General features: G+C 43.3%; 1 protein-coding gene across 2 annotated transcripts in view; it reads left to right on the top strand.

The window, feature by feature from the left end:
* jag2b (jagged canonical Notch ligand 2b) overlaps positions 1-24021 on the top strand; it is a 232857-nt gene that overhangs the window by 55681 nt on the left and 153155 nt on the right. For both annotated transcript variants that reach the window (XM_060829495.1, XM_060829494.1), the window contains exon 3: positions 22856-22907. In XM_060829495.1, the coding sequence (XP_060685478.1) occupies positions 22856-22907 (52 nt within the window). The remainder of the gene's footprint in view (positions 1-22855; positions 22908-24021) is intronic.

Genomic DNA, 24021 nt, shown 5'->3' with positions numbered 1-24021 from the left:
ACTTTTTATTGCATGGTTATGGAATTGACAAAATTGAATAAAGTTCCTTGTGAAATCAAGCTAACCACTGAGTTTATTTTTAGACAAAGCTAATTGAATACTTACAGTCAATCTGAATTGAATGTTGGTAAGATCACTTAGACCGTGACATACAGAAATGTTCACCATATTATAGAAGGAATAGAGACATTGGAGAGAGTGCAGAAAAGATTGAGAGGGAAATAGTGTTGTCTGTGACTGAGTAGACGTGACAAAATGCTGCTGGAAGCAATCAGTAAAATCTACAATATTAAAACAAAATACTGTGGGAATATGAAACAAAAACTAAGTGCTGGAGAAACTCAGCAGGTTCGGCAGGAGAGAGAAATAGTTAATGTTTTGAGTTTGATATAACTCTCCTTCAAAATTGAATGGATTGGAAAATAAAAGCAGAAATTGCTGAAAAGCTCAACAGGTCTGGCAGCATCTGTGGAGAGAAATCAGACCTTCCTCAGTCCCCTCACTCAACCCAAAGCGTTAAATCTGATTTCCCTCCACACATGCTGCCAGACCTGCTGAGCTTTTCCAGCAATTTCTGTTTTTGTTTCTGATTGACAGCATCCGCAGTCCTTTCAGTTTACATTTGGGATTGGAAAATGTTGGCTTTTGTGCTGTTGATTGAAAGGGACGGAGGAGTGAGTGGAAAAGATTATGGGATGCCCAGTCCAGACACAAAAAGGTGGTGATGGTCACAAAAAAAGGTGATGGTGATAACGAAGAGGTATCACATAGGAGTCCATCAAGATGTGAAACGGGGCAAATTCACTGTTCAGAGCAAAGTCAGCAGATTCAGATAAGACTTGGATGTTAGGTGTTTGGGGAGGTAGGTGGCAGAGGAGGAGGGAGAGAGAGAGAAGGGGTATGTCAATAAAATGGAGGACAGAGGTGTCAGGCTGTGTGGTTGATGATACACAGAAATACAGACGTAGGCTATTCAGCCCTTTTGGTCTTATTTTGCCATTCGTTATGATCATAGTTGATCATAACACGCGTACATAACAACCCCACTGCCCTGTGGCCGAACAATTTTGACTGCCCCTCCCACTCTGCCAAGGACATGCAGGTCCTGGGCCTCCACCACCACCAAACCCTAACTACCCATTTTCCACCTTGGGCCCCTCCAAGCACAAGGGACCAATGTTTCCTCATTTCCCCTCCCCCACCTTATCCCAGATCCAGCCTTCCAAATCAGCACCACCCTCCTGATCTTCCTTCCTACCTGTCTGCTCCACCCTCCTTTCCGACCTATCGCCGTTACCCCCCAACTTCATCTACCTGTCACATTCCTTGCCACCCTCCCTCCAGTCCCACCCCCCCTCTCATTTATCTCTCAGCCCCCTTGGGCCACCCTTGCATCCCTGATGAAGGGCTTATGCTCGACACGTTGACTCTCCTGCTCGTCGGATGCTGCCTGACCGGCTGTACTTTTCCAGCACCACACTCTTCGACTGTCCAACTCCATAACCTGTTCCTGCTTTTCCCCTACATCTTTTGATCTCTTAGTCCCAGATACTTTGTCCAACCCATTCCCGAAATTGTACAATGTTTTGGCCTCAACTCGTTTTCTGTGGCCGAGAATCCCACTCTCTGGGTGAAGACATTTCTCCTCAACTCAGTCCGAAATGGTTAACCCTATGACTCCTGGTTGTGGATTTCTTACTATGAGGTACATTGCTTTCTGCATCTGTCATGTCTAGACCTGTTGCAATGTTATAGCTTCTAATGTAATTCTTCCCTCAAGCTTCTGAACTTCAGTGAATACATAATGAATTCCGTTTTGAGTCCTCATGGCAGAGCGTTTTATCGGAAAAGGGCGATGTTGTAACTCCAGCGTGTGCTGCTTTGTCGGAATGAGCAGGTCCAAAATGCAGATGTTAGCTTGAGCCTATTATAGTGGCAGCACCTGGGAGTGAGGGTTATTCCTATGGACAGAGTGGAGGTGTTCGGCAGAGCAGTCATCCAGTGTGTGCTTGGTCTCCCCATTATAAAGCAGCAAATACAATAGACTGGGTTTGAAGTGTGTTTGAAGGTTTGGAAAACGAGGCGTAAAAGGGAGAGTGATTAAATGGGAAGTTGGAATGTCGGGGTGAGCAGTGACAGAGCAGTCAGCAGAGGGTGTCATGCAGGGAATGGTTCCGGAGACCATAAATCCAACTATCCTGGAGTGATGGTTGCAGATGGCCTGTCTCTTGACAAAGAGCCGTGTGCACAGGTGTTAGGAAGGCAGTCACGATCATTGGCCAACTAGCCCAACTGAGCATGGAGAAACACCAAGCTGACCTGGAGGCTCTGGGTCTGACAGACCTGCATCCTCAGCACGTTATGTGCAACAAAACCTGGACTATTTGAAGCTAACCAGAACTGAAAGCTCTGAAGAAGGGCCATTGGAGCCCCAAATGTTCACTCTGCTTTCTCCCCACACATGCTGCCAGACGTGCTGAGTTTTCCCAACAATTTCTGTTTGTTTCTGGTTTCTAGCATCACCCCCTGTTCTTCGGTTTTAAAGCTCAAGGGAGAGATGCTTGGCAAATTCAGTTGTCCTTTCTAATGTCAAAATGTCGAAACTAGACAAGGCTTTATTGGCGTGGGAATGTGCACAGGGGGTGGGAGATGGTCCCCTGCCAAGGGGTGAACAGGAGGATGCTGTTGAGGTCTCAAAGCCGTCAGCATCAGTCAGGTGGAGATTGTGCGCGTCCACTTGATTGCAAATGGTGCCACTGGCTGTGGGCTGGAATTCTGTACGATGGTGACTTGTGAATTCAGAAGCTGCATTGCACCCCTGCAAACCAGGATTGTGTTGAGAGATCTGCCATCACCAGCACCAATGGCTGGTTTCTGCCTTTCACGGTCAGCTTGTTCGACCATCAGTGAAGTGCAACAGAAAATCTGCAAGACTGCTGACAGGAACTGCACTGCAGGCTTGTTATTTTCACTGTACCCGAACCAGGAGCAATCCACGGGGTCCAACTCGCCAACACTGCGGAGATTACGGTCTCCTAATCTGAGTGTGGAATCATAGAATGATACTGTGTGGAAGGTGACCATTAGGGCCATTTCTTCCCCTCCTGTCCAGTCTATGATTTGGTACAGAGTCAAGAGTGTGACGCTGGAAAAGCACAACAGGTCGGGCAGCATCTGAGGAGCAGAGAAATCTATGTTTCGGGCAGAAGCCCTTCATCAGGAAAGCCCTATGATTCGGCACAGATGATTACTCTCACCTGTCATCCACCAGAGGTGAGATGGAGGGAGAGAGAAATGGCTTTATTGGACTGTGTGAATAGTCCATTTTATTTCTAAAGTATGTTTTACTAACATGGGTCAAACCGCTGTTAATGAGGGAAAACAATTTGCTCGTGTTTCAGATTGCCAGTTGCGAGTGAAAGGACAAAAATTGCTTTGGATGTAGATTTCCTTGTTTCTGGCTCCTCATTCCCAATCTGAATCCTGAAGGTTTGGAGAATGACTTCTGGAATGTCAATCCCACAGATTTCTGGCAAGTGAAAGCAACAGAAGAAAAATTCTCAAAGACCCAGTTTTACAGAGTACATTGTAAATTGAAAGTGCTTTGGCTTTTAAACCACCACCCCTCCTTTTCCCGTCATTGCTTACACGCATCGTGCAGCTGTCGAGTTTCCATTTCGGCAGCTCAAGCTGCCAACTTCAGCTCCGTGCTCATCTAATTTTGAACCTTGGGCGTTCAGAATAAACTGTTGAAAGGTACCAAAGTAGAACATCTTGCGGAGCTGCCTTTCACATTTACTATAGCGAGAACAGCGTGGCCACTCTGAGCTGGTTGTTCCTCTTATAGATTTACAATGTTGTTTTATTGCCAGAGTAATGCAGTGGGGGAATCTTACGTAGGATTCGAATACTCCTGGCATAGTGTTACTGAGTATTTACAGCACAGAAGTGGATCACTCAGCCCAACTGGTATACACTGGTGTTTATGCTCTGCCTGAGTTTTTCTCATCCCCATGTCATCTCACTCCATCAGCAAAAATCTTCCAAGCCCTTTTCCATCCTGCTCTTCTCCAGCTTCCTTTTAAGCACATGTCTCTGGTTACAAGATCCACGTTCATGAAGTGATTATGGTGCAGGAGGAGGCCATTTGGCCCATTGGGTCTAGGCCAACTCATCTGTAGAGCAGATGCCCGCTGTGTCCCTCTTGGCCTGCATGCCTATTGCACCCCCTCCTACCCATCCAGCTTTCTATCTCAAATAATTCTCCTCTCTCCGCCACCCTACCCTCATATGCAGGGAGTTCCAGGTCATTACTGCCGTGGTTCGAGGGGTTAACACCCCACCTTTCCAATGGCACTTTGGATGGGCAAGAAATTCTGAGCTTGCCAGTGATGTCTGGATCCTGTGAAGGAATAACTAGCACCAGTCTTTGCAAGGTTTCTGCTCAAACACTTTGTAATCTTGTAGCCCTTCTTTACTTTTTCCCTAGAGATGTGTATATTTAAAAAATAAGTTATTGTTAATCTCCCTATGTCTTGCCCCAAATCTGTCTCCCCCTATTCCTTGTACCATCAGCTAATAGGAACCATTTCCATCCTGTAAACCTCTATTAAGTATTGAGCATCTTCATTACACACTCTGTCTCTTTTTCATAAAATGAATGAGAAGCGAGAAATTCCTCTCTTGACAATTAGAATGTTAACCTGTTGTGTTGGTGGGCTTTGGACACTGCTTCAGAGGGAACGGGACGAGGAGATGTTCATTGTCTTTGCAAACTATTATCGGGGGCGAGTTTGTTTTGATACCAACACTTCCCGGAGTACAGTTCACCAATTGCCAGAGCCCTCTGAGGAACCAAGTTAATGATCTTGTGTCAGAACTGGTGGTACAGTGGTAATTCCATGGCCCTAGTAGTCCAGGGTAAAGATTCAGGTCAGATTGTAGCAGCTGTTGGAGTTTATATTCACATTAGGCATATTCACGGCTGAGAGAGACGTAGTTGTAATCAGTAAGAGAGTCAAAGGTCATGGAGGAAAGGCAGGGATTTGGAGTTGAAGATTCTCAGATCACCTATAATCTCCATGAACGGTGGAGCAGACTCAATGGGCTGAATGGCCACCTCCTGTTTCTGTGTCTTATGGTGTCTATAGGTGACACTTTCCAAGAAGTTTGGCTGATAGGCTTTTTTTTAGAAAAAGTAGACAGTGAGACCTGCAGTTGCTGGAGATTAGAGTCGAGAGTGTGGTGCTGGAAAAGCACAGCAGGTCAGGCAACATCGAGGAGCAGGAGAATTAACGTTTCAGACATAAACCCTTCATCAGGGATTTTTTAAGAAAAAACTTGTTTTCTCTCCTGAGAGCGAACAACACGACACTGCTTCTTAATTGTTGAAAGGAGGTTGTCATCCTTCAGTCTGTATCACTGTAATCCTTGATGATATTCCACTGGGTTACAGGAGGGATTGCCTAGGCATTATGGAAAATATTGTCTGATTTTATTGATGTATAATAACATAATGTTATAGGACATAAGGAGGTGCTTTGGCCCATCACATCTCTGCAGGCTTTATGAAACAGCTGAGGGATTGTTTGTTTATAAAAACCAAGTGTTCTACAAAACCCCCCATGTTTATTTACTCAGAGAGTGGTGAGCCTATGGAATTCATTACTACAAAAAGTAGTTGATGCTAAAACATTGAACGTATTCAAGAGATGGTTAAATATAGCACTTGGGGTGAATGGGGTCAAAGGTTATGGGGTGAGAGCAGGATGAGGCTGTTGAGTTGGATGATCAGCCATGATCGTAATGAATGGCAGTACAGGCTTGAAGGGCTGAATGGCCTCCCCCGATCCTATCCCCTATGTTCCCATGAAAGTAAGATGGCCATTTCTGCTTTTCAGATCTTCATAGAGTCATACAGCATGGAAACGGACTCTTTGGTCCAACCAGTCCATGCCGAACATAATCCCAAACCAAACTAGTCCGATCTGCCCATATCCCTCCAAACCTTTTAAACATTGTAACTGTGCCCACATCCACCACTTCCTTGGAAGTTCATTCCACACACGAACCACCCTCAGTGTTAAAAAAAAAATTCCTCATCACTTCCACTTTATTTGCAAGCCAGAGGGACAGAGCATAGCTCCTTTGTTTTCGATATTAACATGTTTCAAAGTGGGTAATGGTAGTGTCCGACAGCGTGGTGGAGTTGACTGCCTCGTCAAAGCCCAATTATCTTTGCCTTGTTTGCTCACTGACTGCTGGTGGAGATGACGATGAAGGCTGTGTTGTTTTGGTCAGCAGTTTCTCTTTGATTCCGGTTCCTGTAGCTGTGACGTGCTGGCTGCAGAGGAGCAGTTGAGTGCAGGAACGTGGAACCCGATTACAGTGCTCTCGCTGCCACTGGGACTGATCGGCCAACATGGCACTGCTGGCTCCAACTGCTCACTGCTTTCACTCCAGGGAGACCTGAGTTACAATCAACTAAGCAAAAATTAGGACTGCAGATGCTGGAAACCAGAGTTTGATTAGAGTGGTGCTGGAAAAGCACAGCAGGTCAGGCAGCATCCAAGGAGCAGGAGAATCGACATTTCGGGCATAAGAATCATTCCTGATGAAGGGTTTATGCCCGAAACGTCGATTCTCCTGCCCCTCTGATGCTGCCTGACCTGCTGTGCTTTTCCAGAACCACTCTAAACAAGAACTGGCCTGCCTAGCTAGAACTCATCACCTGAGCCCTTTGTAAAGCACACCCAGGAAAGGGTCTGCTGAACTGCCTGTCCTAGGGTGGCCCGAGCATGTGTACACTATGATTAGTGACTGTGTTTTGGTGTTCAACAAGTATCCTCCTGTCACCTTTTAAATATGAATTCTAGCACCTTTCCCATGATAGATGTTAGGGTAACTGGCTCTTGGTTTCCTGCTTTCTGACAGTCTCCTTGCTGAAATAAAGGTCTGACATTTGTTAATTTCTGGCTCAAACTCTTCCAGAATCTAAGAAATTTAGGAAGATTATATATTATTGACTGGAGATACTATAGTTCAAATAATTTAGATGGGACAGTTTTTATCCAGTGTGTGCTGGAGGGTTTCCTGACACTGTATGTAGACAGGCCAACAAGAGGCGAGGCCATATTGGATTTGGTACTGGGTAATGAACCCGGCCAGGTGTTAGATTTGGAAGTAGATGTGCACTTTGGTGACAGTGACCACAATCTGGTTGTTTAGTGATGGAAATGGATAGGTATATAACACATGGCAAGAGCTACAACAGGAGGAAAAGCAATTATGATGCGATTAGGCAAAATATAGGATGCATAGGACGGGGAAGGAAACTCTAGGGGATGGGTACAATTGACATGTGGAGCTTATTCAAGTACTGCGTGTCCTTGATAAGTATGTACCTGTCAGACGGGGAGGAAGTTGTTGAGCGCAGGAGCCTTAGTTTACTTAGAAAGTTGTATCTCTTGTCAAGAGGAAGAAGAAGGCATATGTTCAGATGAGATGTGAAGGCTCAGTTAGTGTGCTTGAGAGTTACACGTTAGCCAGGAAAGACCTAAAGACAGAGCTAAGAAGAGCCAAGAGGGGACAAGAGAGATCTTTAGCAGGGAGGATCAGGGACAACCCTAATGCTTTCTGTAGGTAAATCAGGAATAAAAGAATGACTAGAGAAAGATTAAAGCCAATCAAGGATAGCAGTGGGAACTTGTACATGGAGTCCAAGGAGATAGGGGAAGCGCTAAATGAATATTTTTCATCAGTATGCATACTGAAAAAAGACAATGTGGTTGAGGAGAATACTGGGATATAGGCTACTAGACTAGATGGGATTGAGGTTTGCAAGGAGGAGGTGTTAACTATTTTCACACTTTCCAGAATTGCTAAGTCCCCTGGGCCGGATGGGATTTATCCCAGGATTCTCGGGGAAGCCAGGGAAGAGATTGCAGAAACTTTGGCTTTGATCTATATGTCGTCATTGTCTACAGAAATAGTGCCAGAAGACTGGAGAATGGCTAATGTTGTTCCCTTGTTCAAGAAGGGGAAGAGAGACAACCCTGGTAATTATAGACCAATGAGCCTTACGTTAGCTGTGAGTAAAATGTTGGAAAAGGTTATAAGGGATAGGATCTATAACCATGTGGAAAGGAATAAGTTGATTAGGGATAGTCAGCATGGTTTTGTGAAGGGTAGGTCGTGCCTCAACAAACCTTTTAAGTTCTTTTGAGAAGGTGACCAAACAGATGGAGGGGGGTAAGCGGTTGATGTGGTGTATATGGATTTCAGTAAGGTGTTTAGTAAGGTTCCCCACGGTAGGCTGTTGCAGAAAATATGGAGGAATGGATTAAGGGTGATTTCGTAGTTTGGATCAGAAATTAGTTAGCTGAAAGAAGACAGAGGGTAGTGATTGATGAGATCATCCTGGAGTTGAGTTACTAGGGTTGATGTACCACAAGGATCTGTTCTGGGTCCACTGCTGTTTGTCATTTTTATAAAATGACCTAGATGAGGGTGTAGAAGGATGGTTAGTAAATTTGCGGATGACACTAAGGTCGGTGGAGTTGTGGATAGTGATGAAGGATGTTGTAGGTTCCAGAAGGACATAGATAAGTTGCAGAGCTGGGCTAAGAGGTGGCAAATGGAGTTTAATCCTGAAAAGTGTGAGGTGATTCACTTTGGAAGAAATAACAGGAATGCAGACTATTGGGCTAATGGTAAGATTCTTGGTAGTGTAGATGAGCAGAGAGATCTCGGTGTCCATGTGCATAGATCCCTGAAAATTGCCACCCAGGGTGATAGGGTTGTTAAGAAGGCATATGGTGTGTTAGCTTTTATTGGTAGAGGGATTGAGTTTCGGAGCCATGAGGTCATGCTGCAGCCGTACAAAACTCTGGTGCGGCCGCACTGGGAGTATTGTGTACAGTTCTGGTCACCGCATTATGGGAAGGATGTGGAGACTTTGGAAAGGGTTCAGAGGAGATTTACCAGGATATTGCCTGGTTTGGAGGGAAGGTCTTATGAGGAAAGGTTGGGGGACTTGAGGCTGTTTTTGTTAGAGAGAAGATTGAGAAGTGACTTAATTGAGATGTACAAGATAATCAGAGGGTTAGATAGGGTGGACAGCGAGAACCTTTTTCCTCAGATGGTGATGGCTAGCACAAGGGGACATTGCTTTAAATTGAGGGGTGATAGATATAGAACAGGTGTCAGAGAGAGTTTCTTTATTCAGAGTATTAGGGGTATGGAACGACCTGCCTGCAACTGTAGTAGACTCACCAACTTTAAGGGTATTTAAATGGTCATTTGATTGGCATATGGATGAGAATGGAATAGTGTAGGTTAGATGGGCTGCATTTCCTGAAGAAGGGCTTATGCCCGAAATGTCGATTCTCCTGCTCCTTGGATGCTGTCTGACCAGCTGTGCTTTTCCAGCAACACATTTTTCAGCTCTGATCTCCAGCATCTGCAGTCCTGACTTTCTCCACGATGGGCTGCACATTGGTTCCACAGATCAGTGCAACACTGAGGGTTGAAGGGCCTGTGCTGCGCAGTAATGTTCTATGTTTTATTATAACCAATGTATCTATCTCCGCTTTCTCTTCTAAGACTAAGATGCACCTAAACCTGAAGGACTTGTCAGCCTATAGACCCAATAGTTTTTCTCGCACGTTTTTGTTCCATGTAGATGGTTTTAAATTTTGCTGTTCCAATCGCCTTTGATTTTCAGATATCTTCAGGAAATTTCCTGTCATGTACAGTGAAGACAGAGATGCACTATCTGTTCAAAGTGTCCATTGCTTCTTTGCTTTCCACTGTCCGTTCCCCAGACCCACTCCCCAGAGGATCAATACTATATCTTTATTTACTCTTCCTAATACTTGTAGGAAGTTTTTTTAACTGGTAGGCTCAATTGGTTGAGTTGACTGCCTTGGAAGTCCCCCGTGATGAGACTGAGACCATACTAGCGGTGATCATTTAGCCCCTTCAGCCCCTGCTGTCACTCGATATGATCATAACCAATCTTTGTCACATGCCTGCCAATTTTCACAATGTCTTCAATGCTGTTAATGCTTGGATTGTGTGCACTGCTTCCTTGTTACTGACTAATGGCACATTGCAAGGAGCAGGGATGGCTCTGGTAGTCACAATGCAGGCATTGAATGGCTAGTGTACAAAAGCATTGTTCTCGGAACAGAGATTGTATTTGGAAGTCTCTGCTGTCGTTTGTTAACGAAGGGCCCGAGCTTGTGTGGTTGATGGACAGAAAATTAAATCTTTGAATTTAAAAGAGTTGGTAGTGGAGGCCAACAAGCAATGCGATGTGATACTTTTGTTCAAAGTTTGCTGAGACTCGATTCTTAAAAGATTCCTCAGGGAATCTGTACTGAGGGGTATCTTGAAGGGAAATGCCATTTTTCACTGGGTTGAAGGTTTTGAAGACCAGCCTACAGCGAGGTGTCTAGTTTTGTGTCATTCACGAAGGATAAAAGCATTCATCTCCTCCACTCAGCATTAGCTTCTTTTGAAAATCTGACGTACAGTGTTCAGTAACGAAACCTGTAGACTGACTTTGAATGTGGTGCGTTGTCAAGGATTGTTGACTGTGTTTGGAGGTCACACTGTTCTGTAATTAGTTGCCACCCTCATTCACAACAATAAGACTTTGGAGGCTACAAAACTGTTCGGGGTCTGAGTGACCAGCTGGAACTGGGAAGTTGATGAAAAACAGCAGATTTGTTTTGGTCTTGAGCAATTTAACCCCTATCATCATTCCATTATCTCTCCATCACCGTGTCTGTATCTTCTCAACCAGGTGTTTCTTCCAATATATCTGTCTTTTCCTTTTGATTCTGCTATTTATCAGCTCTAAATGCTTACTCAGTGAGCAAAAGCATTGATAGCCTCTTGGAACTCATGGTTGATGTCATCGCTAGAGACTAAAAAGTGTGGCGCTGGAAAAGCACAGCCGGTCAGGCAGCGTCTGAGGAGCAGGAGAATCGACGTTTCGAGCATAAGCTCTTCATCAGGAATAGCTTATGCTCGAAACGTCAACTGTGCTGCTCCTCGGATGCTGCCTGACCGGCTGTGCTTTTCCAGCATCACACTGTGAGACTTTGATCTCCAGCATCTGCAATCCTCCCTTTCTCCTCGGCATCTCTGGAGAGGCCACACTGAGACTGTAACATCAGCTCATGTGTCTGCCAGGCCCCAGTCTAATGGCATCAAAATGGATCTTAGTGTTTAATGGAGTTTTATAGGTAAAAGAACCACTCTTTTTACTGCATAAAACTGTTAAATAAATTAATAGAGTGGCCAAATGTTTATTATATTTAAATAATTTGTGGGGAGGTGGTGGGATATGGAATTTGTTACTTGTTCTTAGGAAAAGAACTTAGGAATTTTCTGCTGTCCATAGCTGAAGGGAATGGTGATAATTTGATGGGTAGCGTTCCAATGCATCCTTCTTTTTGTACAGATCCCAGATGCAAGTTATCGATTGGGGAAGGATGATTATAGCATTATCCTGGTCTTCTTTCCAGCTAATGTTCAGAAATTATTAGCCAGAGATCATAGAGTCATACAGCACAGAAACAGACCCTTCGGTCCAACTCGTCCATGCCAATCCAGTTTCCCAAACTAAACTAGTCCCATTCGCCTGCATTAGGCCCATATCCCTGTAAATCTTTCCTATTCATGTGCCTGTCCAAATGTCTTTTAAATGTTGTAACTGTACCTGCATCTAATACTTCCACAGTCAGTTCATTCCACGTAAGACCCACCCTCTGTGTGAGAATGTTGCCCCTCAGTTTCCTTTTAAATCTTTCCTCTTTCACCTTAAGATCATGCCCTCCAGATTTGCACTCCCCACTCCTAGGGAAAAGACTTTTGCTATTCACTTTGTCCATGCCCTTCATGATGTTATAAACTTGTATAAGGTCACACCTTAATTTCTTACACTCCAGTAACGGAACTCCTAGCCTATCCATCATCCTTCTATCTTAAACCCTCCAGTCTCAGTAAAATCCTTGTAAATCTTTTATGGACCTTCTCCAGTTTAATAATATCCTTCTTATAAAAGGGTGACTAGAACTGAACACAGTCTCCAGAAGAGGTCTCACCAATGTCTTCTACAACCTCAACGTGACGTCCCAACTTCTATACTCAATGGTCTGAGTAATGAAGACAAGCCTGTGAAACACTACCTTCACCACCCTGTCTACCTGTGACACAGCCTTCAATCAATTAAGTACCTGACCCCTTGGTATCTCTGTTTTATAATACTCCTCAGGGCTCAACCATTAATTGTGCAGGTCCTGCTCTTGTTAGTCTTACCAGGAATTGAGCTAGGACTCTCAAACATAGGCCCACTGCATCTACCCAGCTGTTCAATGGGAGAAGTCATTCCTCCTCCTCTCTTTCTAACTGGATGACCCATTTTTCTGAAATTGTGCCCTCTGCTCCTGGACTCTCCCACAGCGGGGAACAATATCTCCATGTCTCCCCTGTCAAGTCCCGTAAGAATCTTGTTTGTTTCAATAAGGTCATCCCTCATTCTTCTAACTTCAATAAGTATAGGCTCAAACTATTTGACCTCCCCTTACCGAGGGCAGCTCAGTGGTTAGCACTGCTCCCTCATAGCGCCAGGGACCCGGGTTCGATTCCAGCCTCTGGCGACTGTCTGTGCGGGGTTTGCACATTCTTCCCCGTGCCTGCATGATTGTGTTCCGGTTTCCTCCCACAATCCAAAGATGTGCAGGTTAGGTGAATTGGCCATGTTAAATTGCCTATAGCATTCAGGGATGTGAAGATTAGGTGTGTTAGTCATGGGAAATGTAGAGTGATAGGGGTAGGGGAATGGGTTACTCTTTGGAGGGTCGGTGTGGACTTATTGGGCCAAATGATCTGTTTCCACACTGTAGGGATTCTGTGGTTATCTAGGATTCATTAGATAGTCCCTCCATCACCCAGGAACAGATTTTGCCCTGACCTCGAGGATTTCCTTTTCAGAAATGAATAAACCCTGCTGATAAATTGGTGTAAACCAAAGGGCAGCGGACGCTGGAGTTCTGAAACAAAAACAAGAATCGCTGGTGAAACTCAGCACCTCTGGCAATACTTGTTTGAGTCTGGTGACTCTTCCTCAGAAGATGATAAATTGATAACGTCTCTCACCAATCCCGTTTCACGTTATCCCCCCCTCCCCTTCCCTGGATCCCCCAGCCAGCCTGAAGCTGTTATAATGACTTGGAGGAAGTATGTGTGACAGGAGTGTGAATGTGATGTGTTCTGCTTTGTTTTGGGTGCTGTGATGATTAGTTTTGTATCAGTGGGGGTTTAATGTAGGATTTAGTTAAAAGCAGTTGTTTTACACGTGCACAGCAACCCTGTGAGCTGCTTGATCCTGCAGGAGATTCTGAATTATACTGGTTAATGATTTGATGGCATAGTCAGTGTCAAAGGACGAGGCCTTGTTCTATGCTAGTACCTAGTTTTCACTAGGAAAGGGTTAGAGAGAAATTCAGTATCAAAATGGCCAGTATAAATTAGGTTTAAAAATGTACCTGTGTGTTTGGATGCAGGGATTAAAGGGATAGTTTAGGGTTTGTTGCTTTATGAGAAAATAATGTCCACTTTTTTTCTTAAATACCTTCCTAAACTTTCACTTGCCTAGTTTATTTAGACACCTTACCCCATGCATCACTAGGTGGGGCAGCCCCTCTGAAACCGGGTATTTTGAGGTCTTGGACACAGAGCTGAGAATACCCTTTCTGTAATTTTCCATCTAGTTTCTGTGAAAAGGCTTCGCTGAGTTGGAGAGCCCTGGAATTAGCACAGTTCCCAAGCCGAGAAAACCATCAAAGTATTATCCATGGTTTTCAACTGATTAAGGATCATTTAATCTAAACAGTACAGTAGACAATGATAGTCTAAATGGATATGAACACTGACATAGATTCAACACCTTCAGTAAGGTGTCCCATAATAGCCCAGTGAATAAGATCAGTGTCAAGATGATTTATCCTTTCACTCCATCTCCAGCTAGCATTAAGGGAGGGAGCAGAGTGGGTGAATGAAGTGCATATACTCAGAACAGCAGAGGTGGGCAGTATTGTTCACACCAGTGTGAGAGTGAGGAGCAGGAGTAGGCTATTTAGCACCTTGATCACACTCTGCCATTTAATAAGCTCAAGGCTGATCTGATTGTAATCTCTCCTTCTCGTTTCCCCTACTCTTTGACAGCATTTGATTTTCTTAATTACCGAGAATTAACCAGCGTAGTCTCAACAATACTCTGTATAGCAGAAACATAATCTTGTACTTTTCTATTGAGTTATCCTCATGATAAGTGACAGCATTCCATTAGCTTTCCTAATTACTTGCTGTGTCTGCATATCAGCCTTTTGTAATTCATGCACAAGGACACTCCGATCTTTCTGCATCTCTCACTGTTGAGCTAATAGATTTTTATATTATTATGGATAAGTTACCATTTTTCAACATTATAGTCCTATTTGTTAGATCTTTGTCCACTCTCGTTTAACCTAATAGTGTCCTTTCTCGCCTCTGCCTGTCCTCTTTACAACTTACTAGTTGACAGCAAATTTATAAACCCACTTTTGGTCTCTTCGCCCAAGTCATTTAGAAAAATTGTTAATAAGTTGAAACCCCCACACTGATCCCTGTAGTGGCAACTGATTACATCTGGCTGACTGGAAAATGACCCATTTTCCGTGAGCTATCTAATTTACAGTGAACCTTTATTTTTAACAATAACCTGGTGACACCTGATCAAATTCCCTCTGGAAAGCTGAGGACAGTCTATCTGCTGTGTTCCAATTTGCCCACAGCACATGACCACTTTAAAACTCGAAAAGCTTTGATCAAATACACTTTCTCTTTCACAAAACCATGTTGACTCTGCCTGGTTATCTTGAAATACATGACCTGCTATGGCTGTTTTTAATAATAGTGTCTAATAATTTCCTTTGACAGCTGTTAAGCCAACTGACCAACAGTTTCTTGTTCATGTTTGAATAAGGGAGCTATATCTGCTATTTTCCAGTCAAATGGGACCTTCCCCAGAATAAAGTCCACCAGTACTCCAGGACTTGTCAGAGAGTACTACTCACACCACATCCCTGAGTTCCTCCCTCCCTTCCATTTCCTAAATGTATAGCTATTTCTGTGGTATTTCTTGTACCTGTGTAGTGAAGGCATTTGTTCCATTCATCTGCCATCTCCTTACTTTCCATTATTAATCCCCAACACACACACACACACACACACGGTCTGGTGCTCACTTCGTTAACTTTTCTGTAAATATCTGTAGAGCCTTCTGTCTATATATTTTTATATTTCTATCTAGATTTCTTTAGTACTCCGGCCCATTGAGTCTGCATTGCTCAAATACAACCACCTAACTAGATTAGATTAGATTACTTAGTGTGGAAACAGGCCCTTCGGCCCAACAAGTCCACACTGACCCACCAAAGCGCAACCCACCCAGACCCAGTCCCTTACATTTACCCCTTCACCTAACACTACGGGCAATTTAGCATGGCCAATTCACCTAGCCTGCACATCTTTGGACTGTGGGAGGAAACCCACGCAGACACGGGGAGAATGTGCAAACTCCACACAGACTGTCGCCTGAGGCAGGAATTGAACCCGGGTCTCTGGTGCTGTCAGGCAGCAGTACTAACCACTGTGCCATGCACTAGACTGATCCCATTTTCCAGAATTTTCTAGCTAACTTCCTTATCATTCCTGTTGCCTCTTAGCTCCATTGACGTGATTTGATTCCATCCTCAGGCCACTGTATGTGTGGAGTTTGCACGTTCTCCCCGTGTCTGTGTAGGTTTCCTCCCATGGTCCAACGATGTGCAGGTCTGGTGGATTGGCCATGGGAAATTGCCCATAGTGTTCAGGGATGGCAGGCTAGTGGGGTTACAGGGATCGGTTAGAGGGGTGGGTCCAGCAGGGCTGCTCTTCAGAGGGTTGACGTGGACCTTGATGTGCTGAATAGCCTGTTTCCACACTGCAGGGATTATGTGATCTGTGAATTTTTAGTCAATCTGTACTGTTCTATATATTTTGTACAGTTGTATGTTTTTTCTTTAAATTTGAGATGATTTTGAATTTTGATGGTAAACTATGGATAGTGAGATGTCCCTTTGTATTTTCCTTGCTCTGGAAATGTTTCATGTCTGTGTGTAACAAAAATAGACCCTTAAATGCCTGCCACAATATTTCTATTGACCTATTCCTGAACTTAATTTACCAGTTTAGTTCTGCCTTTGAGCCAGCATAATTGCCATCTTTTACATTTAATAAACTAGTCTCAGACCCTTTCTCCCCTCTCTCGAACTGAACATTAAAATTCAATTATTTTAATTGCTTCGGCCTTGAGCCCCTTTGTTGTAAAGTTCATTATTCCTATCTCATCACAATCCCACGTCTTGTTTAGTCTCTCATTGGCTCCTGAATGTGTCATTCCAAGGTCTACATTAGAGTGGTGCTGGAAAAGCACAGCAGGTCAGGCAGCATCCGAGGAGCAGAAAAATTGACATTTCAGGCAAAAGGGCCTATCCTGAAATTATTCCATGAACTCATACATGTTTCCTTTGTCCATCTGATTATTCCATATCATTGCCATATCTTTCTGACGGGTTCCTTTTACTCCTTCCTTTTACAGTCCATTGACCCATGTTAGGCTTTGTACAGTATTCCCACAAGTGACTTCTTACCTGTATCAATTTCTCATCTTAACCCAAACTGCTCCTGCCACCCCCATCCTGATTCCACAAGGATCAGTTGTGGGACCACTACTGTTTACTAGTTACATTAATCATTTTTGACTTTGGAATCAAAAGCACAATTTCTAAATTTGTGGCTGAAACCAACTGGGGGGGGGGGGTCAAATTGCTGCAAATGCTGAAATCTGAGAACAACAGATCACAGCAGGACAGGCAGCATCTATGGAGAGAGAACAAGCTAACTTTTTGAGTCGAGATGACTCTCCATCAGAGCAGATGCGAGGTGGGGAGGGGGCTGCATTTATGCAGTAATTGGGGGGGGGGGCGGTGGAGTGCAGCAGGAGAAAGGCTGCTTGTTGTGCAGATTAAGTGATTGGAATGTGAGAATGGGGAAACAGTGGTATATCCAACTGCTAAATGAGAATGAACACCAACTTGGGATAGTCAGTACATGAGAAGGTCTACTACAATTTACAGGGGGACATTAATTTACTTTCAGAGTTGACAAATACTTGGCATATGAAATTCAACACCAGTTAGTGAGGGAGTGCATTTTGGCAAGAATAGAGAGATTTCTTATAGAGTCGTACAGCAGGGAAACAAACCCTTCGGTCCATCTCATCATGCTGAACAGATATCCAAATTTAATCTAGTCTCACTTGCCCACATTTGGCCCATATCCCTCTAAACCTTTCCAATTCAAGTACCTGCCCAAATATCTTTTAAATGTTGTAACTATACCTGCAGCGGCCACTTCCTCTGGAAGGTGCAAATCTAGGTGATTTGGATGAACAAGAGGATGTGGAGTGCATGTCCATTAATTGCTAAAACTGCACTAGAAAAGAGACCAAAAAGCAAATCAAGCTAGGGGCGTTGTTCTTAGAGGGAGAGTTGATTTTAAAAAAGGGTGGTTATAGTAAACCTGTCCCGAACATTAGTTCGATCACACTTGAAGTATATTGTTTGATTCTTATCTTGAAGCATTGGTGCAGAGAAGATTTAAAAGGATGATAGCAGAAAGTGCAGTTATACATATCAGCAATGGCTGGTTCTGTTCTCGAGAAGGAAGCAAGCTGGGGGCTGATCTTTAGTAACTCTTGAGAGTTAGGATAGGTTTTGATAGATTGGGTAAAAACAGATTGTTTCCTCTTTCTTGAAGTTTTATTGAAAAATGGGAGCGGGAACAGGCCATTTGGCCCCTCTCCCCTGTTGCACCACACATTATGATCACAATCCCCTATTCTCACTTTCTTCCCTTTGTGAGGTGGTTCCTTTAGCAGCCCTAAGAATTAAATCCAACTCCTCCTTGAAAACATTCGATGGTCATTCAATTGTTTTGTGAAGAAATTTCTCCTCATCTCAGTCCTGACTGGCCTACTCCATACCTTTCAGTTGTGACCCCTGTTGAATTCTTGTGGGAAAGAGGCTGTCAATAGAAGATGGTCATCAAGAAATCTAATGGGGAATTAAGGAGAAATGTGTCTCTCCAGAGAGTGGTGAGAATCTGGAACTTGTCCTTGCAGAGAGCACTTGAAGTGAATTGGATCGATGCATTTACAGAGAAACCAGACAATCTTTGGGGGCAGAAGGATTAGAGAGTTGCAGTGCTAGATTTAAATGAGAAAAGATGAGAGAAGGTTTGAATGGAGCATAATTACCAGCATGGGTTGGTTAAGCTGAATGGTCCATTTTTGTGCCGTACATTCAGGACACTCCTAAGATTACAGCTCTGTGACATTTTTTGGGTATTTTACTGTTAATGGTGTTCTAAGGCTGCAATTTGAATATTGCGTTTAGTTTGGCTACCACACTGTAAGAATACATTGCCCTGGAGCCTGCTGTGCCATTCAATAGACCATTTGGCCATCACTCATTACCCATTCCCCATGTTCCTAGAATCTGGGAGTAGGCTAATGAAGAAATGCCTCTAATTCAGGCCCACCCGTTATGAAATAAGGAGGTCAAAACAACACAAACCTCTTGATGCAGACTCACTAATGCCCTGTATAGTTGTAATAGGACTCACCTAATAGTATAACGCTCCAACCTTGCATTTTAGGCCAATATTCTGCTTGCTTCCCAATCACTTACTGTACCTGCATATTAACCTGTGTGCACATCCTTCAGTACTGCAACATTTTCATGTCTCTCTGGTTAAATAATGTTGTACTTTTCTATTCTTCAAAATGTACACCTTTTGCCCACAGTCCACACAATCTGCCAGATTTTACCACACTCACTTGACCTCATTTTGCAGCCTTTGTATCATCCTCTCAAATTAGTCTTGTGGCCTTTTTTATCTCTTTAGCAAATTTGTTTTTTTGAATGTTCTTCAACTTCCTTAAATTATTATAAATAATTATTCAAAGTAGTTGAAACCCCTATATTAATCCCTGTGGCACTTCGTTGCTGAGTGGCTAAAATGGGCCCTGAATCTGTTCCCAATTAGCATCTCTCTCCTAATCTATTGTCTCTACATCATGGACTTTTGGCTTGTATAGCAACCTTTTTATTTGGCTTCTTATAGTGTGCCATTTGGAAATCCAAATGCACTACGTCTACTGGTTTCAAACCCTGGTTATTACAACCTCAAATAACTTTTTAATCAATTTGTCAAACACTGTTTCCCTTCCCAACAATAAAGCAGGTGAATGTGGGTACATCACAGCTTGGTAGAGCAGCTGTGCTGCCCAGGACCATAAGAAACTACAGAAAATGATGAACATAGCCCAGGCTATCATACAAGCCAACCATTGGCTCCATCTACAGTTCTTGTTACCATGAAAAGACAATCAACATCATCAAAGATCCTTCCCACCCCGGTTATACACCCTTTCAACCTCTTCTGTCGGGCAGAAGGTATTAAACACACGAACCAACAGATTCAAGAACAGCTTCTTCCCTGCTGTTATTAGACTCATGAATGGACCTCTCAAATTTCAAATTTAATGTTGATTTTGCTCTTTTGTTCTCTGCAGCCATAACATTGAATTCCTTGCTCTGTTCCATTATCCTAATGCACTTTGGTGTGATTTGCCCACCCTGCAGGCAAAACAAAACTTTTCACTGTACTTAGGTACATGAGACAATAAGAAATCAAATCAAATGTGACAACAAAATGTTTGCAGTTATGCAGAAATGATCCTATGTTAATTGGTGACGAGCTAAAGGTTACAGCGAAAGGCCTAAGCAACTGTTGTTGAAATGAGGAGAATCGGAGGAGCCCTTCTTTAGGTAGAGAAGAAACCAGGCGGAATGGGAATGGTTAACCTGGAGTATGGTTTCAAGTCAGACCACAACTTGTAGGAAGGAGCGGTGTAGATATAAGCCTGTCTTTGTGTTTGGACTTGCACTGGTATGAATGGTACTGTGGTGTTTTAGCAATCCCTGCGAGGTATGCTGTTCCCAGTTACCTTGAGTGAAAAAGTGAGCCATTTCTCCATCTTTGGCTGTTTTAATTTTCGAGATTTCGTCAATCACACTTCAAATCTGAGTTTTTCTTTGCACTGGCACTCAGTTTCTTGTTTCGCTGGGAATTCTGAGTGGTGTCAGAATGAGTTTACTGGGGTTATCTTGTGAGGGTCTAGTGTTGATATAAAATGACTGGCCCATCTGAAGACCGGATAATTGATGCAGGTAATTTGAAAAGGTTTAGAATGAACTGGGCTCTGAGTGCAGAGAATTGGTGGACAGAAAAGTTAAAACTGATTTCTTTGCTGAGGGAGAGGAATTTAACATTTGGTAAACCTGTACTGAACATTAGTTAGATCGCACTTGAAGTCTCTATGGGTTAGTATAGATGAAGCTGGCTTGTTCCCTTCACAACTGAGCCACTTAAATTTTTAATGACCATTTTATTAATTTGTGGTCACTTTATGGAAAAGTAAATGTTGCTCCATTTCCCTATTTTTCTTTGAAATTCTTAACTTTCGCTGTTTCCCCGTAGTTTTGAACCCATATTCTTAAGTCTAAATCTTTCCAGGTATCAATGATATCTAGCAATGCAATTCAGAGAAATCCATGTAACTTGCTTCTCTAAATTCAGGAGATAATTTTGATCCTCTTTCTGATCTTCTGAAGCATGTTTTTTTTGGTAATAATCTTCGGGTAATAATAAAGACAGTGCACTAGTTGAAACATTGCACAGGTCACTTATATCTTTAACATGATTATCTTTGGTACGGATTCACAGAATCATAGATTCCCTACAGTGTGGAAACAGGTCCCATGGCCTAACAAGTCCAAACTGACCCGCTGAAGAGTAATCTACCCAGACCCATTACCCTTATCTTACATTTACCCCTGACTAATGCTCCTAATCTACGCATCCCTGAATGCTATGGGCAATTTAGCATGGCCAATTCACCTAACCTGCACATCTTTGTGACTGTGGGAGGAAACTGGAGCACCTGGAGGAAACTCACACAGGGAGAATGTGCAAACTCCACACAGTCACCCAAGGCTGGAATCGAACCTGGGTCCTTAGTGCTGTGAGGCAGCAGTGCTAACCACTGAGCCACCATGGCACCCATTAAGGCAGGATTATTAAATGTAACTGAAGTCTCTGCTTTCTGGAGTTGAATTATTTACTAGCATAGAAGAATAGGCAGCAACTAAAATTGGTGCTTCTACTGTAGAATATTCGGACGGAGTGCAGCGTCCCTTCTGTTGCAATGCTGACTTAGTTTACTCATTGCTAACTCATTCATGGGATGAGGGCATCCCTGTCCAGGCCAGCATTTATTGCCCATCCCTAATGGTTTAGAGGACAGTTAGAATTCAGCCACGTTGCTGTGGGTCTGGGGTCACATGTAGGACAGACCAAGTAAGGATGGCAGTTTCCTTCCCTAAAGGACATTAGTGAACCATTAGGTTTCAGGGTCATCATTAGAATCTTCATTAGACTGTTAATTCCAGATTGTTTTCTTAATATTGAATTCAAATTTCACCATTAGCTGAGTTTCTGGATTGATAGTCTAGCAATAATACCATGGGGCCTTTGTTTCCCTGTTCACATTCTGGAATGGAAATACAGGAGAAAGCAACTGGAATGATTCAGTCAATGGAAGAATCGGATTAGTTTTCCTTCATTTGTTGCCTGGATATGAATGTTCTTGACGAGGCCGGCATTTATTGCGCACTCCTAATTGCCCTTCAGGTGGTGAGCCACCATCTTGTACGCAACTGGTGCAGTTTTCTTGGCCATCTCAGAAGATGCTTCAGAGTCAACTGCATTGCTATGGATCTGGAGTCATTTCCTTCACTGAAACTGACTTTTTAATGAAATTACTAAATTTAAATCTTCAGATGCTATACGAATACAAGTCCACAGATCATTTAGTCCAGGGCTCTGTCCGGAGCAGTCACTGTCTACTGTGCCCCACACTGTGATGTATAAACTGAACACGTTCTGACTGGAGTGGATAATGATGTGAGGTGATATGTTTGCAGTTGCTGTTAAAATTCTGTTAGCTCTTGGTTATGTTGATCCTGACCACGTTTTTCACACGAGAGAACATGGCCTGTATAAGTCGAGAAGAAATCTGAATTGTTCTGTGTATCAGTCAATTTGGGGCCAATCTAATGGAGTAGGATAGCTAGGGAGATGTTCAAAGCAGGTGCTCTTGTGTCATTGACAGTAAATTTAGTTCTAAATTTATTTATTAAAGAAACAGCATTTCTTGACACAGTAATTCTGTAATGAGTGAAGTTTGCTTGGACAGAACAGGTCTCTTCGAACTTTTCATCTTAGTCTGTGTTAAAATCATTACCTGACTGGGTGAGCTATGAGGAAAACTCATGTTTATATTTCACAGTCTCTATCTGTTTAACGGCTTGTTATAAGTTTTTTGAAGTGTAGTAATTGCTATAATGTGTAAATCAGTGCATAGCGTAGTTCTACGATGTGGTAATGACCAAATCAGTTGTTTGTTTTACATTGCTAATCTGGGGATAACTATTATCTCCCACTAGCTGTGGGGAAAACAACATCAAGTTGTGTTGTGAGATGTTGGGATTCCTTTTGTTAACACAGTTGCAGCCACAGTTTAAGCCTGTAACTAATTTCTAATGAAACATTATGTTCTTCCTTTCCTTTCCAGAGGTCATACACGTTAATAGTGGAAGCATGGGACCAAGATAATGCAACAGCTGGTAAGTACCCTAACCACCTTTTCCTGAGGTATTTTGCAAACGTGCCCAGGCATAAACCCATAGAAAATCAGCCCAGGATGCACAGGTTTTTTTTGTGAAGGTGTGTCGTGTTGCTATGTGTTCACCAGGGGTACGTTGGAATTTGGGTGGGCAGAGATGTTCTGAGGAGCCCAGACATGCTTTCAATGGGGAAATTCAAATTGCTGGAATTTTCTACAGTGACTCATTAGGTGTCGATTCCATATCCACACGTGTCAATTAGCCTTCCAGTATTATTAAAAGAAAACAAATTAAGTAGTTCTCCCACCCCCACACTGTTTTTCTTTCCCGAAATTGAAACATCTGCCAGTTGCAGGGATTTCATTCAAGTCTTATTCTCTCTAACCAGGGAGTGTTTGATGGGGGACAGTGTAGAGGGAGCTTTACTCTGTATCTAACCCCATGCTGTCCCTGTCCTGGGAGTGTTTGATGGGGACAGTGTAGAGGGAGCTTTACTCTGTATCTAACCCCGTGCTGTCCCTGTCCTGGGAGTGTTTGATGGGGGACAGTGTAGAGGGAGTTTTACTCTGTATCTAACCCCATGCTGTCCCTGTCCTGGGAGTGTTTGATGGGGACAGTGTAGAGAGAGTTTTACTCTGTATCTAACCCTGTGCTGTCCCTGTCCTGGGAGTGTTTGATGGGGGGACAATGTAGAGGGGGCTTTACTCTGTATCTAACCCCGTGCTGTCCCTATCCTGGGAGTGTTTGATGGGGGGACAATGTAGAGGGGGCTTTACTCTGTAACTAATCCTGTGCGATCTCTGTCCTGGAAGTGTTTGATGTGAACAGAAGGGATTTCACTCAGTATCTAACCCAAAGCTCTCCATCTCCTGGAAGTGTTTAACAGGGACAATGCAGAGGGAGCTTCACTCTGTATCTAACCTTGTGCTGTGACTGTCTTTGGCGTGTTTAGGGACAGTGTAGAGGAAGCTTTACTCTTTGTCTAACCCAATGCTGTCCCTACCCTGAGTTTTTGATGGGATCAGTCTGACCTGGGAGTGTTTGGAGGAAATGTTGAAGGAGCTTTACGCTGTATTTTAACTCTGCTGTTCCTATCATAGGGTTATTCATGTGA

This window comes from Hemiscyllium ocellatum, chromosome 8, assembly GCF_020745735.1.
Source record: "Hemiscyllium ocellatum isolate sHemOce1 chromosome 8, sHemOce1.pat.X.cur, whole genome shotgun sequence".
NCBI lineage: Eukaryota > Metazoa > Chordata > Chondrichthyes > Orectolobiformes > Hemiscylliidae > Hemiscyllium > Hemiscyllium ocellatum.
The sequence above is the reverse complement of the archived record's forward strand: the minus strand, read 5'-3'. Positions and strand labels throughout refer to the sequence as shown.